General features: G+C 42.5%; 1 protein-coding gene across 9 annotated transcripts in view; it reads left to right on the top strand.

Moving 5' to 3' along the window:
• Positions 1-23,246, top strand: part of FGD4 (FYVE, RhoGEF and PH domain containing 4) — a 192,787-nt gene that overhangs the window by 104,100 nt on the left and 65,441 nt on the right. The window contains exon 1 of one of the 9 annotated variants that reach the window (XM_005303078.5): positions 9,700-10,000. The exons of 7 other annotated variants lie outside the window; for them this stretch is intronic. In XM_005303078.5, the coding sequence (XP_005303135.2) occupies positions 9,976-10,000 (25 nt within the window). In that variant the 5' untranslated portion in view covers positions 9,700-9,975. Of the gene's footprint in view, positions 1-9,699; positions 10,001-17,020; positions 17,153-23,246 lie in introns of those variants that run through there. One more of the 9 variants, XM_042850017.2, reaches the window with a different exon arrangement.

Here is a 23,246-nt window from a genome sequence, read left to right as displayed (position 1 = left end):
TTTATCGTCTTTAAGCACTCCTTTTGTATCTCGATCATCAAGGGGCCCCACTGGTTGTTTCGCAGGCTTCCTGCTTCTGATGTACTTAAAAAACATTTTGTTATTACCTTTGGAGTTTTTGGCTAGCCGTTCTTCAAACTCCTCTTTGGCTTTTCTTATTACATTCTTGCACTTAATTTGGCAGCGTTTATGCTCCTTTCTATTTGCCTCACTAGGATTTGACTTCCACTTTTTAAAGGAAGTCTTTTTATCTCTCTCTGTTTCTTTTACATGGTGGTTAAGCCACGGTGGCTCTTTTTTAGTTCTTTTACTGTGTTTCTTAATTAGAGGTGCCGTGCCAGAATCTTTCTTCAAACGTGTTTCCATTTTTGAGTCTTGAATTCAAAATTCACCACTGTAACTGAACGGTTGATAAGAAAACACAGCTACCGTGTGATACCATGCAAGTGGCAAGGTCATTTGAGTGTAGCGTGATGCAATATCTGTCTCACACACGTATACCCAAAGAGCAACAACACCAAATGCAATTTGGGTCTGACACTAATTAAAATGAGATTATTTTTCCCCACAAGTGACCATTCCAAAATTCTGTTTGTGCTTGATAGCACAATAGCATGTTGTGGCACACAAGTTGGGAAACACTGCACTGGAGTACTGCAGGTCTGCCAAGGACCCACTGGCCCTGGAGACAGGCACTCGTGTGAGGATTCAGCCATTAGAGAGACAGCAGAAGAAGTGGACTAAGGCAGTCCAATGGCACCCAGGTTATATGAGGTGACTACACAAGAGTGGTAGGTGATCTGAAGGAACAAGAGACATGAGCTTACAGAGATCATCAGAATGGAGTAACAGAGAACCATTGAGAGGCCAACTCCACAGGGAGGGAGGAGAGTTTGCTTGACTTAGAGACGGGTGACAGGAAGAGAGAAGTCTTTCCCCGTGTTGGTTGCCTGCTGAGGAGATCAAACTATCTCAAAGACTCAGTGACCAGCTGAGTCTGTGGTAAAGACAAGATTCCATCTCCACTATGTGCTAGTAGCCTGGGGCCAAAGGGACACTGGGTGAGGTCCTGAGTGTCAATGATTTGTTTTTAATGTTTGTATTACATTTTTTCCTATTTTAGGATAATTTTATCATAATGAGTGGAACTGGAGTCAGAGGGCCCATGTTTCCTGAAGGGACTGTTACTGACATGTCACCAGTGGAACAGGAAAAATGGGGAGTTAGGCTAAAAGCAACTCCGTCACATAAACAGAGCAGGCCATAGCATTTAATAAAGTTTTATTTAAACTGCAGTTAGCTTCACACTTTGTGAATGAAACAAAATAGACCACTGAGGCACAATGGGCATGGAATGTACATCTCCTCACCTGTATGCTGTTTAAAAAAAGATTATCCCATGCATGTGCTTTCATATTCATACAGATAAGATGTAATTGAAATGTGAAATTCAATATGAAGTTGGAGAACCATGGTCTAGTGATTAAAAGCATAGGACTTGGCATCAGGAGAGTTGGGTTCTGTTCCTTGTTCTAGCACTGACTTTGTCACTTAACCTCTCTCTTCCTCCGTTTCATCACCTATAGAAAGGGCAGAACACAGAACTGAGTCACAGGGTGCTGGTGAAGCTTAATTATGGCTTGAAGACTGCTTTGAGATGGAAGGCAAAACAGAAGTGCCAAGTATTTTATCAAGATGTGTTTGCATTAACTCTTCCAATTCCTGGAGTGCTGAGGCAGGGGGCATTTTTATTTAGCCAGTGGCTTCAATTTGTAGTGGTACACTAATTCCTGTGGAATTCAACTATGTACTATGCATGTCCTTGAACCAACAATATGCTGTTTTATTGGATGTATATTTTATATTTTAAAAAATTTAATATGGATAAAATTATCCATTTTAGAAACACTCTCTTAGTTAACCAGTAATGAAATCATTTATTTGAACCAGAGTTATCCCAGATACTTGGTAGGCATGTTACTTGGAAGACATTAATGCTATAGTTGCATCTATTGCCAATATGTGTCTAGTAAAGTCACCAATATTTTACTATGTTGATTTTTCAATAGCACCATGGTCAATTTTATAGTTTGTACCATCCCTGTCTAGAATAAGGAATGCTGAATGTAACCTCAGTTGGAAGACCTGTGGAATAAGTTATTGAGATGGTTTATATTGTAGCTGTCTTAAATCCCTTTATCTGCTGTTTAATCATATGGGATAAAAAAATTGATCTTTTCGTATGGTTTTTAAGGCCTGCCATGTATTTTGAAAGTTTTATAAAATCATAATTCAGGCTCAGTTCACTTTTCCAGCAAAATCAGTTCTAATGTCAGGCTGCTACTGAAAGTAAAATAATATCTGCATGTTCCTATAGAGTTCTTTAACTTCTGTCTATCCCTTGGTTTTGCAAACCCCTTGAAGATGCTCTCCATGTGCTATAGAAAATGCAGCTATAGCTAGTAAAATTAAGAAATTTCCCACTATAGAGTAATCCTGGTCAGGGCTTTCCCAGGCTTGTGCAGTCTTTGTCATCCATTGCCTTTTTAGGGCAGTCTGACCTTCAAGAGATTTTCTAGGAAAGTAAATTCTCATTGGCTCTGAGTAGGGCTGTCAAACTATTTTAAAATATTAATTGCGATTTAAAAGATTAATCACGCTATTAATTGCACTGTTAATCATAGAATACCATTTATTTAAATATTTTTGGATGTTTTCTACATTTTCAAATATATTGATTTCAGTTATCAAGTGTACAGTGCTCACTTTATATTTATTTTTATTACAAGTATATGCACTATAAAAAAGAAATATTTTTCAATTCACCTAATACGGTAACTCCTCACTTAACATTGTAGTTATGTTCCTGAAAAATGCGACTTTAAGCAAAATGATGTTAAGCTAATCCAATTTCCCCATAAGAATTAATGTAAATGAGGGAGTTTGGTGAAAAAAATTTCCCTGGAACCTAACGATCGATATACACATACACGCACCCCACACACACACTCTCTAAGTTTTAAACAAACAATTTAATACTGGTTCACAGTGATGATGATTGTGAAGCTTGGTTGAGATGGAGGAGTCGGAGGGTGGGATATTTCCCAGGGAATGTCTTACTGCTAAATGAACTAGCAATTGACTGAGCCCTAAAGGGTTAACTCTCTCAACACTCTACAAGGCAGCAGGAAAGGAGGGAGGGCAGACAGACACACACACACCCTGTGTGTGAGAGAAAAAAATGCACATTTCCCCTTTAAGTAGCTGACCCCAGGCTTAAGTACACTGCCTTGTTAATTAAATAGCTTGCTGAGACCTGACACCCGCAGCTACTGCCTAGAAGCTCCCTCCGTCCATTGTGTTCCTCCCCACTCCCACCCCCACCCCCGTTCTACGGAAGATGGGGTAAGCGGGATGCAGGAGCAGGGGGGAGGGGGAGACAACCTGACATTAGCCCCCCTCTGCCCCCATCCCCCCATGCAGCAAGCAGGAGTCTCTGGGAGCAGCTCCAAGGCAGAGGGCAGGAGCAGCACATGCAGAGGGGGGAGGGACAGCTGCTGCACAGGAAACTTAGGGGAGTGAGGAGCTGATGGGGGGGCTGCTGGTCCCCTTGGTTCCAACCACCGACCAGCTAGCTGCAACGGGCTGCTCTTCCTGCAAGCAGTGGACAAAGCAGGCGGCTGCCAAACGACGTTAGAAGGGAGCATTTCACAACTTTAAACGACCATGTTCCCTACTTGATCAGCAAATTAACATCGAAACGTTAACCGGGACGACTTTAAGTGAGGAGTTCCTGTACAAGTACTGTAGTGCAATCTCTTTATCATGAAAGTTGAACTTACAAATTTACAATTGTGTACCCAAAAAATGCATTCAAAAATAAAACAAAGTCCACTCAGTCCTACTTCTTGTCCAGCCTATTGCTCAGACAAACAAGGTTGGTTACATTTGCAGGAGATAATGCTGCCCTCTTCTTGTTTACAAGGTCACCTGAAAGTGAGAACAGACGTTCTCATGGCACTGTTGTAGCCAATGTCGCAAGATATCTACCTGCCAGATGTGCTAAAGATTCATATGTCCTTTCATGCTTCAACCACCATGCCAAGGGACATGCGTCCATGCTGACAACGGGTTCTGCTCGATAACAATCCAAAGCAGTGTGCAGACCGACGCATGTTCATTTTCATTATCTGAGTCAGATGCCACCAGCAGAAGGTTGATTTTCTTTTTTGGTGGTTCGGGTTCTATAGTTTCCGCTTCGGAGTGTTGCTCTTTTAAGACTTCTGAAAGCATGCTCCACACCTTGTCCCTCTCAGATTTTGGAAGGCACTTCAGATTCTTAAACCTTGGGTTGAGTGCTCGAGCTATCTTTAGAAATCACACATTGGTACCTTCTTTGCATTTTGTGAAATCTGCAGTTAATGTGTTCTTAAAATGAACATGTGCTGGGCTATACATGAGACTGCTATAACATGTAATATATGGCAGAATGCGGGTAAAACAGAACAGGGGACATGCAATTCCTCCCCCAACAAGTTCAGTCACAAATGTAATTAATGCTTTTTTTTTTTTTTTTTTTTTGTAATAAATGTCATCAGCATGGAAACAAGTCCCCGGGAATGGTGGCTGAAGCATGAAGGGGTATACAAATGTTTAGCATATCTGTCACGTAAATACCTTGCAATGCTGGCTACAGAAGTGCCATGCACATACCTGCTTTCACTTTCTGGTGCTATTGCAAATAAGAAGAGGGCAGCATTATCTCCTGTAAATGTAAACAAACTTGTTTCTTAGTGATTGGCTGGACAAGAATAGGACTGAGTGGACTTGTAGGCTCTAAAGTTCTACGTTGTTTAGTTTTTGACTGTGGTTATGTAACAAAAAAACCTACATTTGTAAGTTGCACTTTTACAACAAAGAGATTGTAATACAAATACTTGTATGAGGTGAACTGAAAAATACTGTTGCTTTTGTATATTTTTACAGTGCAAATATTTGTAATAAATAATACACTTTGATTTCAATTACAACACAAAATATAATATATATGAAGATGTAGAAAAACATCCAAAATATTTAATAAATTTCAATTGGTATTCTATTGTTTAATAGTGCGATTAAAACTGCGATTAATCATGATTAATTTTTGTAATCACGATACATTTTTTTGAGTTAATCGCATGAGTTAACTGTGATTAATCGACAGCCCTAGCTCTGAGATTACTCAGCTGTTTCCCCCTCCTCTCCCCCCCCCCCCCACTCCCCAGGCTACAGTGTCTTTGACGGTCATGTTCTATACCTTATCTAATAGGAAGACTGCTAATCTATTCTCTTTTTTTAACTGTTATCCAAGCAGATCTCTATATTCTGCAACCTTTTCTCATAGTGAATAGTGGCTTACTACATAGATATATGGCTTATCATGTGCAGGAGTTCATTCCCATGGGCCAATACCCTGAGTCATTAGCTCATGTTCACACGGGAAGTCTCCAGTGGAACAGATACTGACCCTGGGACGGATGGACAGGGACACACTCTCTCTCTCTCCTCCCCCTCCCCGCCTGCCTGCAGGGGAAAGGGTCAAGAACCCCCAGAGCCAGGACACTGTGGGTTGGGGTGGGCTTGGGCTACATGGACCATTCAGGGGTGAGCAAGAGGCTCTCCTTTCCTCTGTCTCCACCACACCCACACACAGTGGGGAGGGAAAGTGGGACAGACCCACCTTTGAAAAGGTTTTTTTTTTTTCCTTGTTGCATGAGAGTCTCTGAAAACAAGGCTGAATGTTTTCCTGTGGGAGGGGCGGAAGGAGGACAGTCAGGCCAAGCAAGGAGTGTGAAGAAGCTGGACACAGGAGGTCGATGGAGGGGTTTTACGTACGTGAAATCGAAAAGAAATTGTATTATACTTACAGCAAATTGTTTTTGGGTTGTGTGTTTTTCTTGCTTTTTGTCTGCTTGAGGATAGTCTCTTTAGGGGCAGGGACTGTATTCTATTGTGTGTTTGTAGGGCCTAGCACAATGGGCTCCTGACCCTGGCTAGGGCCTTCAGTCACTATTGAAATCCAGATGAATAATATGAAGAAATGAACACAGGTTTCCCAGGCCAAAACCTAACCTGAATGTGGCGCTAAATTTGCAATACGTACTTGGTAGTGTTTGAATTACTGCTGGAAATTAAATTGAAAGGTATTGGTCTGTCTGTTTGAGAGGACTTGGGCTTCTCATTCAGAGCCTCAAGGATGGGGAATCGCAACTTCTCCTGTTCGCCATTCTTCTCATTTTTAAATTTACCCAGTGTTCATTCCAAGGGTTCATCAATATATTGATATTCTCTTTAAGATATTTGTAATGGGTTCAAAACCTACTAAACTGGCTGGAGTGGGCAGAGCTCTGTTTGATAGCATGTCTTTCTATCCTGCTGTCACTTCCACCCCCAGAAAACACAATTGTTGGGGAGGGGTTAATTTCAAAACAAAGAAACAGCGCAATTTAAAATGATTTTTGAAGGAAACATGGACTCCTATTGTTTGCTGAAATTCAGTTTTCCTGCTTGCTCACCTCGGTGAGAGAGTGAGTGAGATCATCCTTAAACATTTTGGATTAGAAGAAAACTAGGATTTGAATGGTGAAACTTCAAGGTTGTATTCCGGTTTCAGATGTATACGAATTGAACTTGCATTTGAGCATTCAAAGTCAAAATAAGTGTCAAAGTTTTTAAAATAACAGAAGCAAAATTGTTATAAATTTTACTGTGTGTTTTGACAAAACTCTGCTGATATGACTCAATATCTGTACCAGAAAGGAAATAATTAGTGGCCCAGTTCCAGAGAACTGACTATTCAATGCAAAAATAGTAAACCAATTATTAATAAACTTAATGATAATAGCTTGTTTTGCATATATATATTTAGCACCAAGCAGGGCTGTGGGGAATAAAAGTTTTTAGGTACTTGCTTCCTGAACATGTTACTTGTTGGGGATTAGTTACTCTTGGGGTTTTTGGATGTTCAAAATACTGTTTTTTGAAATAGGTTACATATCCTTTTGGGATCCAATATTGCATCCGTTATGGAGGCAAAACACCACTTGGACTGGCTTTTAAGTGGTTTCCCTACTAAAATTGCCTATGTGTGGTAATAGGAAATGTTTTTTGTAGTGGACCGTGCCTTTAAATACACCTCTACCCCGATATAAAGCTGTCCTCGGGAGGCAAAAAATCTTACCGCATTACAGGTGAAACCGCGTTATATCGAACTTGCTTTGATCCGCCGGAGTGTGCAGTCCAGCCCCCCCAGAGCGCTGCTTTACCATGTTATATCCGAATTTGTGTTATATCGGGTCGCGTTATATCGGGGTAGAGGTGTACTTTCATTACCAAGTAGTCCTATCAATCAAAGCTGGAAGTTGATAGACAGAGTGAATGATATGATACGAACTCAGACAAATTTGGATTCCGATTTGGGAAGCGCAGTTCAACCCCACCACCTGCTTCATAACACATCCCAGATGTGAGGAGAAGATGGGGACTAAAACATATTTCAGTGTGTGGAAAGGGAAACTCACACCAGGATGTACAAGTGAGGATAACTAGTCAGTAACAGAGGCACTTAGCTCTTGTAATGCTTCTTCAGGGTTTAGATGCTGGTAAAATTCTTCAGTATGAACTGGGTATTAGATGAATTATGGTGATGGTGGTTTTTTAAACCTCTAACGCTGTATTTGCCATGGTACAAAACACACACCCAGTGCACTGCATGATCCCAAATGGTTCTGTCTTAAAGTATAGCAGGATTTCTACGATAGATGAGTAAGAGATTTTATGCAAGTGGCTTTGACTGGTGAGCTCATGGAAGAAAAGAATTTTAAGAAACAATTTGAATGGAGGTGGTGGTACCTTGCACCTTTAGAATGAAAGAGAGTTCCCAGTTACAGCAAGAAAGCATTAAAGAAAATATAGAAGAAAGCAGGAAGTCAGGAGTGGGATAAGGATACAAAGGGAGTGGTGAAATAAGGGATTTGGACAGAGAATAATAAAAAAAAATGAGAGCAAAGTTGAACATGATGCAAGTCTAAGATGGTATAATTTCTGTGCTCAGGTACTGAAAGAGGAGCTGAGTTAAAGTATGAACTTTAACTAATTTACCTTACAACAGAGGTGCTGGAACAATTTGTATAGTTGGGGTGTTGAGAGCCTTTGAGCCAAACTGTAAACCCATATATGATGGAAACCACTTCAAGTCAGGGGGTGCAGTAACACCCCAGAACCCCTAGTTCCAGCACCTATGACCTATGCTATCCTGTCAGTTGCTTTTCCTGCTATATAGAGCTCTTCTGTTCACTTGGTGTGCAAGTTGCACCAATTTATACTCACTTGCACCATCCTACATATCACCTTCCAATCTTCCTGTAGACAGAGGCAGAGTTGTGGCATGTGCAAAAAGTCAGAGCAAAGCAAAGCAAATATATCATCTGAACAGCTATTGAGGAAGATTACTTCAGTGCTGTGAATGAACATGTGCCATGTTCTGGGTCACATTATCCAAATTTACCAAGAACAGCCAGTCAGGTTTAACCCATTCTGTTCCTCCTGCCCCAGAATGAAATTCATCCAGGGCTTCCCCCCTCTTCCCTCCCCTCCCCCCAGCTCGGGGAGCATTTGTCCCTGTCACACCATCTATTTGGGTGAGGAGGAAACTGGATAAGTTGCATTCATGTATTTTATTTTGCTGACCACTTTGTTAGTCGGGGATACTGTTTGGTACGGTCTAAGCAAAATTACACCTGCAACAGGGTAATTATCCTACAAGGTCAATAGGGCATGAAGGAAAAGGAGTGGGGTTCTTAGCAAACTAGACTTAGGGATCTTCAGCAGTTTGTATGTAAATAGTAATATTACTCTTTCCAGTTCATCTATCATGTCTGTACTTTTCTAAGATGATTTGCATTTGCACAATACAAAATTGACTCTGATTTATCTCTTTCCTTATATTTACCCGCAAGCAAAGAGTCAGAAGAGAGACGTGGTTGAGACAGAGGAGAGTGAAGAGGAAGGCACAGTAGGCCTCAAGTGCTACCAGTGTACTGGCTTCATCCTCTGACCCTGTGCCTTCCTTCAGTATTTGTGGCAAGGACTGTTCCTCAAAAATTGAGCTTTTTAGCTACTTGCAATGCTGCAGCATGTCAGTTTTTTGAGATGCCATCAAAATATGTACCAGGGCACCGCCAAGCACAGGGTGTAAGAGCCTTACTATTTTAAAACTGGATTCATTCCAATGATCCCATTCTATTTCCAGTCTACACCAAAAAGGCCAGCATTTTATGAATATATTGTAGAATCTTTTTCGGTTGTACCTCTGCTCTGGAGTTCTAATCTTCACGTTTACTTTAGTTCAAAGAAGCAGTTTAAACACACTCTGTTTGCACAATGAAAAGGATTTTGGAAACAAAAGTCACTTAGTAACAATGGGACTGTAAGTACCAACCAGAGGAAAGGGCTACTGATTTTATCATTTAATCTTGTTTTTTATACAGTGGTGAAATTAAAACAGTTGTAGAAACTTCCAAAATAGCTGAGGCATTAGATGAAAACCACTTACTATGTTTCCCTGTGCTTTGCTCCTGCGGTTTGAAGGTTACATAAGTTGATTCCCTTGTTTTTCTATTTAACAGAATAAAACCTCTTCCAACTGACTCTCTCTCCTCTCTTGTTAGTTTTGCTTGCTTGCTCGCTCGCTCTCTCTCGCTCTCTCTCCTACACAAAGCAGGCATGCCGTCAAAGAGGTGGGGCGTATTACATGCTATGTCTTTGAACTGTAAACTTTCAGTATATACCCAGCATCTGATTAGAACTCCTTCTCAATGGTCTACAAAACTCGTAAATGGGGGTATATGTGAACCTGTCATATGATCATTAACATTGTGAAATCGATTACTGGTGCATACAGCAGCATTAGAGTGAATTTGGTATCCCGCATACATGAAAACCATGTCTTTTGATCTAGGTAAGGCTGGCTTGTTTGGATTTTTGAATTGTTTTTGTTGATTGTTAGTCTCTGAATTTGAGTTCTTACCTGCAGAATATTTAATAGTGTTTTAGTCCAAAGACAAATGAAGAGCAAAGTTTTATATCTGGTGCCTTAGAAGTATAAACATATTATAAATTCAGCTGCTTGATTGTGTAATACATTTGGAACATGTTTGTTCTGACTAATCAGTTTGTAGATTTTTTTTTTTCTTGGAGTGTTTGCTAAGTTCATCATGCAAAAATACTGTTTCTTTCTGCTCATCTTGCTATTTTCACCTCAACTCTCAAACAATTGAGTTTGCAGATATTTAAGTGCTTTCTATTTCTGGTTTGCTATTGAGCTGACAGCAACAATTCTGTTTACAGTTGAAAGGTCCCTAGACTATGTTGCTATAATCAGTATTGTGTCTGAAATATTTATTTTCTCAGTGGTTCATGAATTAAGTACACCTGGTTAATTTGGGAGAGACAAGTTTGCTTTGCCAATTAATTCTGTATATGTGGTCTTGCAATGGCCACTTTCACTTACTCTATGCTTATTTTTCTAACTTGCTTTGCAGTAACGAATAGTGTTAAAAATATAGTTGCATTGTAATTTCAGCCTTGATAAGTGCTTACTGTGCAGGACACACAATGTAAACATTCTCTGACCCTAAGAGCAAACGATAATATTTTTTGAAAATGGAATCTAATCCAAAATTAGAGATGAAGTAGATTTGTGAGGAGATACGTTGTAAAGCCCATCACCCCTGGCTGTTCTGAAAAGCACAGAACCAGTTGGCAGGGGTAGGAGAAGAGAGAACTTCTATGTGCTTGGGTTTGGTCTGGGGTTTTGAGAGCAGTCTGCTGCGGAAGCTTGGGGTGAACTATGCAGCTAACTCTGCAGGTCTGTCCACACTCCCAACTTCAGCTTTTGCTGGTGCCAAACTTCTCACAGGTACAAAGTGTGACATGTCACCCATATCAAGCAACTCCATTGGCTCCCTCATTCATTTCATGTACCAATGCACAGGCCCAGACGTTTTTTAAAACCATTCTGATTTTGTGTCTTAGCTCAAAGAACTGGTCTCTTATTCCTCTCCTAACTCCCTCAATTCGTGTACTATCTTCTGTGCACCTTTGCACAATCTCACCATGATGGATGCAAGAATTTTTTTCTTTACATTTTTTCCCCTTCTCTGCTTTTGTATTGTTTTTATTTCAACTTTGTAACACGAACCTGTTTTGGGGACACGGTGTGTGAAAGAATATGCTTCATAAAGTGTATTGTAAAACATTACTGCAGAAAGGAAATTCGCAGGATGAGCACAGCTTTGCGTTGGAAGTAAATGATAGTATTGCGTATGGTCCTTGTACATAGTATGCATACATTTTTTGCTTTTTGAGGGGAAAAAATTTCTAGGATGGTTATTGTGGTCACATTCTGTTCACATGGTATTAAGAGCAAAATTCTTTAAGGTTAGTTGCCATCTGAGTGATGTGCGATATAACAGGGGTTCTCAAAGTGTGGTCCGCAGATAGTTTCCTCTAAGGCAGGGGTGTCAAACTCAATTGCACAGGGGGCCAAAACTCAAAACTCGCGGGCCGAACAGTATAACCATTTATTTAACAGACTAAATATTTATGTTTTTTAACCATTAATATGAACCAAAATACAGGATATCATTCCAAAATAAATACATTTCAACTTAAAATATTTTGCTCTTCATAAAAAAATATCCTGTCAATACAATACATTCAAAATCTGTACATGCTGGAATATTAAAAAAATCTGAAAATATAAATAAAAAATTGAATTTAAAGCAAAAGTATAATCATAACAAATCATAACATTCCATTTTCTTGTCCTATTTAGTCAGAGCCTGATACTTGGAGTCTTTTCTTTGCAACAAGTTCGTTTATGTTTGGGGTTAGGTTCTGTGTTGTGAAGATTCTCAGGATCGATTGCAGGTGTTCATCAGTGAGGCGACTCCTGTGTGACGTTTTGTTAATTTTCATCACAGAGAACAGCTGCTCGCACAGATATGTGCTGCCAAACATGGACAGGATTCGAGCCGCATGTTGGCGGAGCTGCGGCATCGCTTCAGGAATGAAGCGAGTGAACTGTGCTGGCCCCGCAGTGTCGTACTTTGCCTTCAGTGTCCCGTTACATTGCAGTTCTATCAGCTCCATCTGCATTTCTACAGGTGCGGTTTCCACATCGACTGCAAATGGGTTGCGAAGCAGCTCGAAGTTACTTTTCTGTGCCTCAAAGTCACTGAAGCGCCGTGCGAACTCAGTGCGCAGCGCGCTGAGTTTTTCAGCAAAGGTGGCATTTGGGAAAACTGTGGCACTTTCTTGGTTCCGTATTACTTGGCAACAGGGAAAGTGAGACAAGTTGCATTGGTGCATTTGTGTCTCCCATAAGCGCAGCTTCACTTGAAATGCCTTCACTGCATCATGCATATCGGTTATTATGTGCTCCCGTCCCTGGAGTTGAAGGTTTAAAGCGCTAAGATGCGACGTTATGTCAGCCAGGAACGCCAACTCACATTTCCACTTTTCATCCCGCAGAACTGTGCAGTCTTTCCCCTTACTGTCCATGAACTGGCAGATTTCCTCTCGCAGCTCAAAGTGTCTTTTGAGAACTTTTCCCCGACTTAGCCACCGGACCTCCGTATGATATGGCATATCGCCAAACTCGCTATCTATTTCCCGCAGAAAAGACTGGAATTGGCGGTGATTTAAACCGTGGGCTCTGATAAAGTTGACGGTTTGTGTTACAGTGTTCATCACATGATCCATTTTTAGGACTTTAGCACTCAGCGATTCCTGGTGTATGATGCAGTGATACACTGTCAACTCACCGGCACAGTTCTCCTCCCGCATCTTTGAGCGCATCCTTCCCACCAGTCCATTTTTTTCACCACACATAGCAGGTGCGCCATCTGTTGTAAGTCCAACGAGTTTTTCCCACGGCAGTTTCATGTCGGTTACACTTTGAAATACATTTCCAAAGATGTCTTCTCCTTTCGTTGTCCCGTGCATCGATTTAATGTCCAGTATTTCCTCTGTTACGCACAAATTGGAATCCACACCACGGATAAATATCGCCAGCTGTGCAGTGTCAGTCGCGTCAGTAGTTTCATCCACGGCAAGGGAGTATGCAACAAAATCTTTTGCTCTTTCAATCAACTGTGTTTTCAAATCAGTCGCCATCTCACAAACCCGATTAGCAACAGTGTTTCTGCTGAGGCTTACATTTGCAAACGCTCGCGTTTTATCTGGACAAAGGACGTCGCACACTTTCATCATACAATTCTTTACGAATTCCCCCTCGGTAAACGGCCGTCCTGATTTGGCGATCTCTTCGGCCACAATGAAACTTGCTTTCACAGCAGCTTCACTTTGTGATTTTGCTTTGGTGAAAAACGTCTGCTGGGATGTCAAATTCTTCTTCAACTCCTCTACCTTTTGTAGCTTCTGTCCTGCGCTCAGGTTTTTGAATTTGTTCTCATGTTTCGTCTCGTAGTGCCGTCTTAGGTTATACTCCTTCATTACAGCGATATTACTCCCGCAAAGGAGACACACTGGTTTACCTGCAATTTCAGTAAACATATACTCATTCTCCCACCGGCTTTGAAAGCCTCGGTTTTCAGAATCAATTTTTCTCTTGGCCATTGTTGGGGTCTAGCTTTGATTTGAGATTAGCGTTGTATACATCAACAGACCGCGAACTTGAACCGCGGCTTGCCGTTGGCGGCAATTGCACTGCATCATGGGATTTGTAGTGTGTGTTATTGGGGCGTCATATCACAGGGCCATTAAAAACAGATATATAAAACGATTTCGCGGGCCGGATATAATTGTATGGCGGGCCGGATGTGGCCCGCGGGCCTTGAGTTTGACACATGTGCTCTAAGGTGTGCACCTGGATGGCCACACACGAGAGAATGAAGAGCCACCCACCTAATTAGTGGAGCCACACCTGCCTGGCTCCACTAATTAAGTGTCTGGACCCTGGAGAAGATGCACATGTAAGGTGAGGTGGTCGCATTGGGGGGGATAGGTGGGAGGGGGCAGTGGGGTGAGAAGAGGGAGTGGGGGGAATTTGGGATGTGAAGGGCCACGGCAGCCAGAGAGAGGCGACTTTTCCCAGCTCCAGGGCTGCGGCTGCCGGGGAGAGATGGCCTTCCTCCCCAGCCTCATCTCTGTGGTGGGGGAGAGACCCCCCCCCCCTCTTTCCCAGCCCCAGCTCAGGGGCTGCTGCGACAGGGGAGAGCGGGAGAGACCTCCCCCTTCCTTCCCAGTCCCAGCTCAGGGGCTGCTGTGGTCGGGGGGGAGAGGGCACATCCATCACATTAGAAAGGTACAACTACTGATATTAAAATATGAGTTGTGTGCTTTTATTTGTAGAAGAAAACAAGTTCAAGATTTTTTTATGTAGTACTTTTATCCAAAGCGCTTTATAATAGTTAGCTAACGGTACAAACAACAATTGGAAAGATCATTAAGTGGTCCGCCGAGACCCTCAGCAATTTTCAAGTGGTCTGTGGGGAAAAAAAAGTTTGAGAACCTCTGCAATAGAACAATTGGTGATGGGCAGCGCTTGCCTTTTAGGTTACAGAAACTGATCAATATTAAATAAGTAAACTAGCTGTACTAGCCTGACATTGCTGAGGAGCATGGATTTCTGTGTTGTAGCAGTGCTGCCCCAGCTGCTGTTTATAATCAATCAATCTGTGTGTGTTTCAGGAGTTTATTACTTGGCCATTTCAATTCACATTGGGCTAAAATATGAGCATACATGCTAACAATCTGGATGCAAACTGGAGGGATGAAGTTTGAGAGTCTTGATCTTGAAACGCCAAATATTAAATGGACTCCTATATTCCACAACGGAATTTAACATGACCTTGCCTGTGTGTTACTAGGAGGCCTCGGTTAATAGCTGACAGTTTTTTTGGGCTTGTGCTGCATTGCAGCTAGGTTGCTTGCGTTGTTGAGGTAAAGCAGAAGACCTGAAAGTAGGACATGGACTTCATGCACAAGGGGAGGCCTTACTGTAAAACGCTGTTAAGAGAGATACTACCATATTGTGAGATTCATGTCTGGGTGAACAGGAGAAGCTAAGAGTAGGCTGTTGTTCTTAGCTTCCCTCAGGAGCTAAGAACAGTATGTGTGTGGGGGGGAGGGGGAGGAGGTGTAATTAGGCAATTTCACTCAAGTTGTAACCCCTCCAGAAAAGTTCTTCTACCTGCAGAGGCTTGCATATACTAGTTCAAACTGGGTTCTCCAGCAGCCAACAGACGGAAAGGACTTCTGGATAAATAGCTTGAGTTTAAACTGACTCAGGGTCTTCTTTCTGATCCAGCAAACGGACAGGGCCTTCTATTCAATCCTTTCAGGGAGGAGTTGGAAGAACTTAATCTAGTGAGGCTGTATAAGACTGATGGGTGACTTCTAGTAAGCTTTTAGCATGCATATATTTACTATTTTTAATGTTTTCTCTGTAATGCTTTTACCTTAAGAATAAATGTGCTTGCTTATAAAGAGCTGTGTGGTAACTTGTGACTGCTAGCAATTACAGCTGCTCATAACCTTCAAGGAGAAAGCAAAGTGCAGGTGCTGGCCTGTTGGAACAGTGTGGCTTGCTGAGGATATAACAATGTAGGCAGGCAGAATTGTGCAGCCTGGAAAAACCCTGGTCGGGAGGGAGAGATGTGGGTCTCTGCCCAAGAGAGGTGATGGCTGAGAAGCTGGGATCTTAGAATGAGTGCCTTTGAGGGACCGCAGTTACCATGAAATGATGTTGAAGCTTTCAGAAGAACACCAAATATTGTGAGTTGGCAACAATCTGTTGGTTTTAAGTTGCCTTTTTTTACCTGGCCAAAGGTTTAGAAGCTTTAATTTGATAAATCGAAGGTATTTGCAGAAAGAAGGGCTTGGGAGATTGAGGGCCTTTCCCAGACAGGCCACAATGGATGCTGCATAGGCTCTGCCAAACCCCACACAAAGACGCTTGCCTTCATGAAACACTGGTAAATTTACAAGGAGGCTTATTTCAGCATTTATTTTCAGTAGCATGGGATTTTGTGGAAAGTTCCTATTCTTAATTTTAGGAATACTATAAATGCCAGGACAGGAAAGTGATTTAAATTGTCATATGACGCTTCAGCTGTTTTCAGTATGCAGTGCTTCCGATAAGCAATTATCAAAGTCTTTGCATCAAAAATAACTTCAAAGGATTTCCAGTTTGGGAATTAATCAAGTGATGTGTGCTAATACTAGTTGATGATGTATTGAAATAAATACATTTTTTTTGGGTGGGGGCAGGGAGAGGGACAAAGGGTTTGGACAATGTAAAAACATTAAACTGTTGGGCTTGGACTTCCTGGATTTCTATTATTTCTGTCAACCTGATCATTTAGTAACATTTTAAGCAGAGTAAATTAGCATTTAATTACCCAGAGTAGTTGAAAGAATTGATGCAAATCTGTTTAACGTTCAGTCTGAAGTGAGTATTTGAACAGGAAAACAATGTTCTCTGGCAGATGAGAATGTTTTAATTTTTCTTTTGAATCCAAGACAATACTTATGTGAATATGACTTACTTCCTTAATAATGGTCATTATGCTCTGGTGATATATGGAGGTCTAAGTCTTCATAGGCAATGTCCACATCAAAACTGTCACCATTGTGGCAAGTATAGTAGAGAAGAATGACAGGAGACTGCAGGAGGGTTTCAACTGAATGGTTTCACAGGAAGCCCTAAATTTGCTTAAATCAGCCATTTGAGGCTATTCTTATGGTATTTCCAACCAGGTCAAAAGCAGGAAGTACTGGCATTCTTGTGGGGTTTGCAGCTTGAGTTCTTTATATTTCTGAGTTGGTGCTGCAGACGTTCCCAGGGAGCTGCTGTTTGTTCTGTGTTTTGTAGATGTTGGCTATTAATTACTTGGCAGCAAGCTGGGACTACTTAAGTAGCCTGAAAATGGGCGCTGTGCCCCAACAATTAGAAAAAGCATGCTAAACAGAGCAGCTGTAATGCTGCAGATAGGCAATGCTGGTATTACCTATGTCGGGGGCAGCAAGCACAGGACTCACAGCCTGCTTCAGTCTGCTCTAACAAACGGGATGATTTTCTAAGGTATACTTGCCTTTTTACATGATTGGTTGTCTTTCAGCAGTAAATATTAGTGTCTGGCCCTTGTTATGGAGTTAGCCCCAGGGCATGGCATTCTAGAATTAAGGCATTGCTTTTAAAACTTTTTATATTTGAATCCACAGGTCTTAGAGTCGTGATTTTCTTTTCATGCTTGAGTTAGTGGGGCTATAAGTGGTTATGCCATTCACATGTTATCCATTTCTGCAATTGGAAAGAAGAATTTAGAAATAAGAGATGGTTTACACTATTATTAATAGTTTGGTTAAAGTGTTGAAATTTCCTTTGAAATGTTCTTTTGTGTCTCTTCTATATTTCAGGAAGATTTTATACTGAGTCTTTACCTCACAGTTTATTTTATGTGGTATAATCGTCAAGATTTGTAAATTTGTATTTAAATTAATCAAAGGAATAGTCAGTTTTAAAACTTCTTTAATTAGTTTGTTTTTCTCTTCTTGGGGCTCTGAGGTATTTTCTTGCAGCATCCTGTTTCTAAAAATATTACCTAGTAGCAGAGAGCCTTCGATCAGTGAAAGATATCTGCGTTCATCTTTTAAAATGTATGTAGCTATTTTTAAAATAAGCAAGTTGCTTAAGAGATGTCTTAACTGCACAGATCAACAGCCAGTCAGAGTGACGGACCAGAAGGTTACAGAAGACATTATACGTATGCATTAAAATGTATTCTAATGCAGCATTTTCATATGATGAGCAATAAAGGAATGAAGGAATTTGAGTTTATATTTAGCTGTTATTCTTTATTAGGAAGCCTGTTGCCGAATGTTTGAAAATCTAAAAATACCATTATTCTATATTAGCTTAAAAAAGGGAATGTAAATACACTAACATTTTCACTGTATTTTAGAACCTCAACTACCACTGTAACTACAGCTGTTTGTATTTGTGACATTAAGAACTCTATCTTTTCTCTATTATTATTATTTTGAACTAGGGCTTCTCCAATAGTATTTGGAATGTTAGATTTTACTCTGTTACAGAGCATAATTCCCTGATAGCTGTCTTGTATATTGCTGGTATCTAGGGTTGCCAACTTTCTAATTGTAGAAAACTGAATACCCTTGCCCTGCCCTCCACCCCGCCCCTTCCCTGAAGCCCCACCCCCTACTCACTCCATTCCCTGTCCCTCCGTCGCTTGCTCTCCCCCGCCCTTGCTCAATTGCTCATTTTCACCGAGCCTGGGGCAGGAGGTTGGGGTGCGGAGGGGGTGAGGGCTGGATGTGCGGGAACTGGGGATGAGGGGCTTGAGGTGCAGGAGGGGGCTCTGGGCTGGGGCCAAAGGGTTCAGAGTGTGGGAGGGGACTCTGGGCTGGGGCAGGGAGTTGGGGTGCGGGAGGGGGTAAGGGCTCTGGCTGTGGGTGTGAGCTCTGGGATGGGACTGGGGATGACTGGTTTGGGGTGCAGGAGGGGGCTTTAGGCTGGGGCAAGAGTTTGGGGTGCAGGAGGGGGTTCCAAGCTGAGGTATGGGGTTGGGGCATGGGAGGAGGTGCAGGGTGCAGGTTCTGGGAGGGAGTTTGAGTGCTGGAATGGGTTCAGAGCTGGGGCAGGGGGTTGTGATGTGGGACAGGGTTCGGGGTGCAGGCTCCGGGTTGTGCTCAGGTGGCCCTGCCATTTCCCGGGGATGGCAGAAGTCCACGTGGCTTCCAGGAAGTGGTGGCCTGTTCCTCCGGCTCCTAGGCGGAGCAGCCAGGGGGGCCCCACACGCCTGCAGGTGCTACCCCTGCAGCCCCATTGGCCATGGTTTCCAGCCAATGGGAGCTGGGGAGCTGGCGCTCAGGGTGGCGTCTGTGTTATGCTTATAAGAAGCACAGGGAATCTTTTTAAAGGGGATAAGGCAATACGCTGAGTTTATTGAGGGTACAATTTAAGCATTGAAATCAGCCTATGCTTGTGCACACGCACACACTTTTGCAGCTGGATCTTATAGTTACCGGTCCTTCGTGTTGCTCGGTCAGTTCCAGTGGCCAGCTGAAACTACACACGAGGGAGGGGAACTGGGCCTCTGTCAAACATGTTCAACGCTCCGATGTTGATGCAGAACGAACTCAAAGTCCCATGGCACTTCTTTTATAGTAATAAATTCCCATACCTTGCTGTGTCACCCCAGAGTTGTTAATCACGAGGTAGTCAAGGTTGTTCTTAATTAGCATTATTTTGAGTTGTTACCGGAAGGATCCACAGCTGTTTCTTATCTGTCCCTTTGGATCAACTCCTTATCTTGTCCTTGGGCTGTGTGCCTTTGCTTTAGGGTCGTCAATCTGCCATCCGGGTGATTGATAATAAAGTTGGTGCCTCTTGACTCCCCCCCCCCCCCCACTCGGTTCTTGACCATCCGGCCCAGTTGTCCTTTCTCAGTTAATTACCATACATTCTTCACTCACACCAAATAGTAAATAAGGCAATTACAGCCATAAAACTTCTATCCTTCTAGCAACCAATGTTAACACAATCAGCAAAAAATAAACTCAGAACAATTTCTTCTTACAAATTCAAAGCTGGCAAAATAAGCAAAATGGAGTACAATTTTACTTGAGACAATTTCTTCCCATTAGGCTTTTGGCCTACACCTGTAGGTGGAGGCAGTGTGTGGAGCCCCCGGCTCCTAGGAGCTGGAGGGACATGCTGCTGCTTCCCAGGAGCTAGGCACGGAGCCTGCTTGCGCCGCTGCGGCCAAACGGACTTTTAGCGGCCCAGTCAGCTGTGCTGACCAGAGCTGCCAGGGTCCTTTTGAAAACCGGACGCCTGGCAACCCTACAGGTACCCTGAAGAAAATGAACGAAATGAAAGATTCTTAAAGCCTGATTTTGCAGCCCATATTCATGCAAGTAATCCCACTGAGTGTAACGACTCTGCTTGTGAGAGTAAGGATTCCCTATGTTAAGGATTGCAGAATTGGACTCTTTAGAAAATGATAAATCAGAACATTTGAGGCCGGACCCAAAGTATATTGAAGTCAATGGAAAGATTCCCCTTGACTTCACTGGGATCCTGGCTATAAGCATTAAGCAGAATGTTTCCAGTGGGGAAAAGTGATCTAGAAAGAAGACATTTGCAGTGTTGTTCACATTCCAGAGTAATGCCATGAGGATAAAGGGAAAAATCCACTGTGTGTCATTACGGAAATGCTTACGGTTAGTGCCTTTCAGCAGAGGTATATTTTACAATTGAAACTTCCATTGATGTAGGGAGAGATTTACAAAAGCAACTGAAACTTGACTGGTTTCCTCTTTTCCCCAGTCACATGTGCAGGAAGCTTTAAAAGCCAACAGAGAGATAGGGAGGAGGAGGAGGAAGAGGAAGAAGAAAATCAGCGCTCAGACACAATACCTGAGTGACTCGCAACCTTTCTGGACTGCTGTACTCCTTTCGGGAGTCTGATATGTCTTGTGTACCCCACTTAAAAACTACTTGCTTACAAAATCAAACCTAAAAATACAAGTGTCTCAGCGCGCTATTACTGAAAAATTGCTTACTTTCTCATTTTTACCATAATATTATTAAATAAATTAATTGGAATATAAACATTGTACTTAGATTTCAGTGTTTAGTATGTAGAGCACTATAAACCAGTGCTGTAACTAAGAGTGAAAATTTGGGTGGGCCCTGACTTTCAGGCGGACAGGCAAGGACAGACTATGCTTGCTCAGCTTCTCCCCTGATGTCGTCATGCCCTCTTCCTAGCCCCCGTATCCCCAGGCACAGGGCTAGAGTGACTGGTTGTCACCTGATCAAAAAGGGATCCTGGCGGCTATGATCAGCACCGCCAACCGGCCATTAAAAGTCAGATCGGCAGTGCTGAGGAGCTAAGGCAGGCTAATCCCTATCTGTCCTGGCTCCGCGCTGTGCCCGGGAAGTGTCCAGCAGGTCTGGCTCCTAGGCGGGGGAGCCACAGGGCTCGGCGCGCTGCCCCCGCCCTGAGCGGCGCGCAGAACCGCCTTCCGCACCTCCGACTAGGAGCTGGGGTGCAGCACAGAGTCAGGACGGGCAGGGAGCCTGCCTTAGCCCTCCCGCTGCGCTGCTGATGGGAGCCGCTGGAGGTAAGCCGGAGCCCCTGCCCCAGCCTGGAGTCCCCTCTTACACCCCAAACCCCTCATCCCCCCCCCAGTTACAGCCCTCACCTGCTCCTTCACCCCAGCCCAGTGAAAGTGAGTGAGGGTGGGGGAGAGCGAGCCACTGGGGAGGGGGAATGTAGTGAGCTGGGGCCAGGGCCTCTGAGAAGGGGTGGGGCTAGGGTGTTCAGTTTTGTGCAATAAGAAAGTTTGCAACCCTAAACAGGGCTTCACCTGCCAAGCTGGGCGTGCGCATGGGGCGGCTCAGAAAATGGCAAGGCAGAGCTGCCTGAGTGTCGCTTTTTGAAGGGCAGGTGCATAGCTTCATTCTGGATTTCAGGTGCCTGGGTGATTCTCTAGGTCGCTGTGACAGCACTACACCCATGCTCAGATTTGGTGGGCCCACTGTGGCTATGCCCCTGGTAATAACAAATCATTGTTTATATGAAATTCAATTTTGCCCTGACTTCTCTAGTGCCTGTTGTAAAACTAGGCAAATGTCTAGATGAGTTGATGTACCCCCTGGAAGACCTCCGCGTACCCCCAGGGGTCCGGGTATCCCTGGTTGAGAACCACTGCAATACCCAGTGATATATGACATCATGGATTAACCATGTCTGTTTTCAATATAGAGGAAGGGATGACAGTAAGTCGTCATAACAGAACTGTCTGCTTATGGAGACGGGGTGGGGGGGGGACACAAAAATACCCCTAAATGTTGGGCTGAACTACTTATATACTACGTTATTTTATAAAAATCCAATGATTAAAAGTCTCCCAAGATAAAGATCATTACTGTGTACTCTCTAAATTTGACATATGAGACTTGATGTAAAGGGGGTTGCTCATTGTCTTTTTGGTTCAGGCCTTTAGGTTGGAATGCCCATAAATTTTCAGTGATATTCAAAATGCAGAATCATAAGTGACTCTTGGAGAGCAGAATGTAATTCTAGCACTGTCATCGTACCTACTATCATACTTTAAATATGATTACTTTGTTTTTTGTTTAATTTTATTAAACTATAATAATTAGCAATAGAAGAGCATATATGGCCTGGACTTGCATTTCAGTTCAAACATGAAACTGTCTCTTATTGGAAAGACCTTGTCCTGGTTGTAAAGGTCAATTTCACATGTGCTGCATTTTTGTCATCGTCTTCCCCCCCCCCCCATTTCCTTTTATCTGACCCTCAAATATTATTTATTATTTATATTACCTTAGCACTGAGGAGCCCGTTGTGCAAGGTGCTGTACAAATACAGAACAAAAAGATGCCCCCACATATTAACACTGATGTGGAACTGTACTGTAACAAATTAGTGCGTGCTCCCATAATGGAGGACAATTTTACTTTCTGTGAAGAGCACAGATTTCAGTTTCAAGATTTCAAGGGATTGTTTGAAATTTTGTGGTAATGCTTTTATCTTATTGAAACAATACCATGAGGTTTTTTTAAACTACTGTTTTAACCAGAAGTTCAAAAAAAAATGTTGAAAGTAATGTATGTTAACCCTATTCTTTGGATCCCTTCATTTTACTTGGGCTCAGAGTGAGCATATAGGTTTGCCTGTGTGGAGCAGCTTTTGGGATCAGGGCCAAGTGAGGAAGATCAATACAACACACAAGACTGGATTGATAAATTGACTCTTGGCAAGCTCCTGGATTTTATAAATTGCCCAGTGTCTGTGTAATACCTCTAGTGAATTAGTATTGAATTTCCCCTTTGGTCACTTAGTTTGCATGATGTACAGTACATCAAGATTCCAGGTTGGGATCCAAAAACCTGTTGCTGTAAATCTTGATCATGTTGTTGATGTTCCACTCTATCCTTAAAGCTTCATCCTACAATTCTCAGGGAGGCAAAATTCTTATTGACCTCTCTGAGAATGTGTCTGTGTCAAGACTGAAGGATTACACATGTGATTTTGATTAAGAAAACCTGTTGGTTAAATAAGGACGTAAGCAATTGATAGATATAGAAAAATACTAGAAAGTCCAACTATTTTAAATTC

This window comes from Chrysemys picta, chromosome 1 (genome assembly GCF_011386835.1).
Source record: "Chrysemys picta bellii isolate R12L10 chromosome 1, ASM1138683v2, whole genome shotgun sequence".
Lineage (NCBI taxonomy): Eukaryota > Metazoa > Chordata > Testudines > Emydidae > Chrysemys > Chrysemys picta.
Note: the sequence above shows the minus strand (reverse complement) of the source record. Positions and strands in the feature narration are given on the sequence as shown.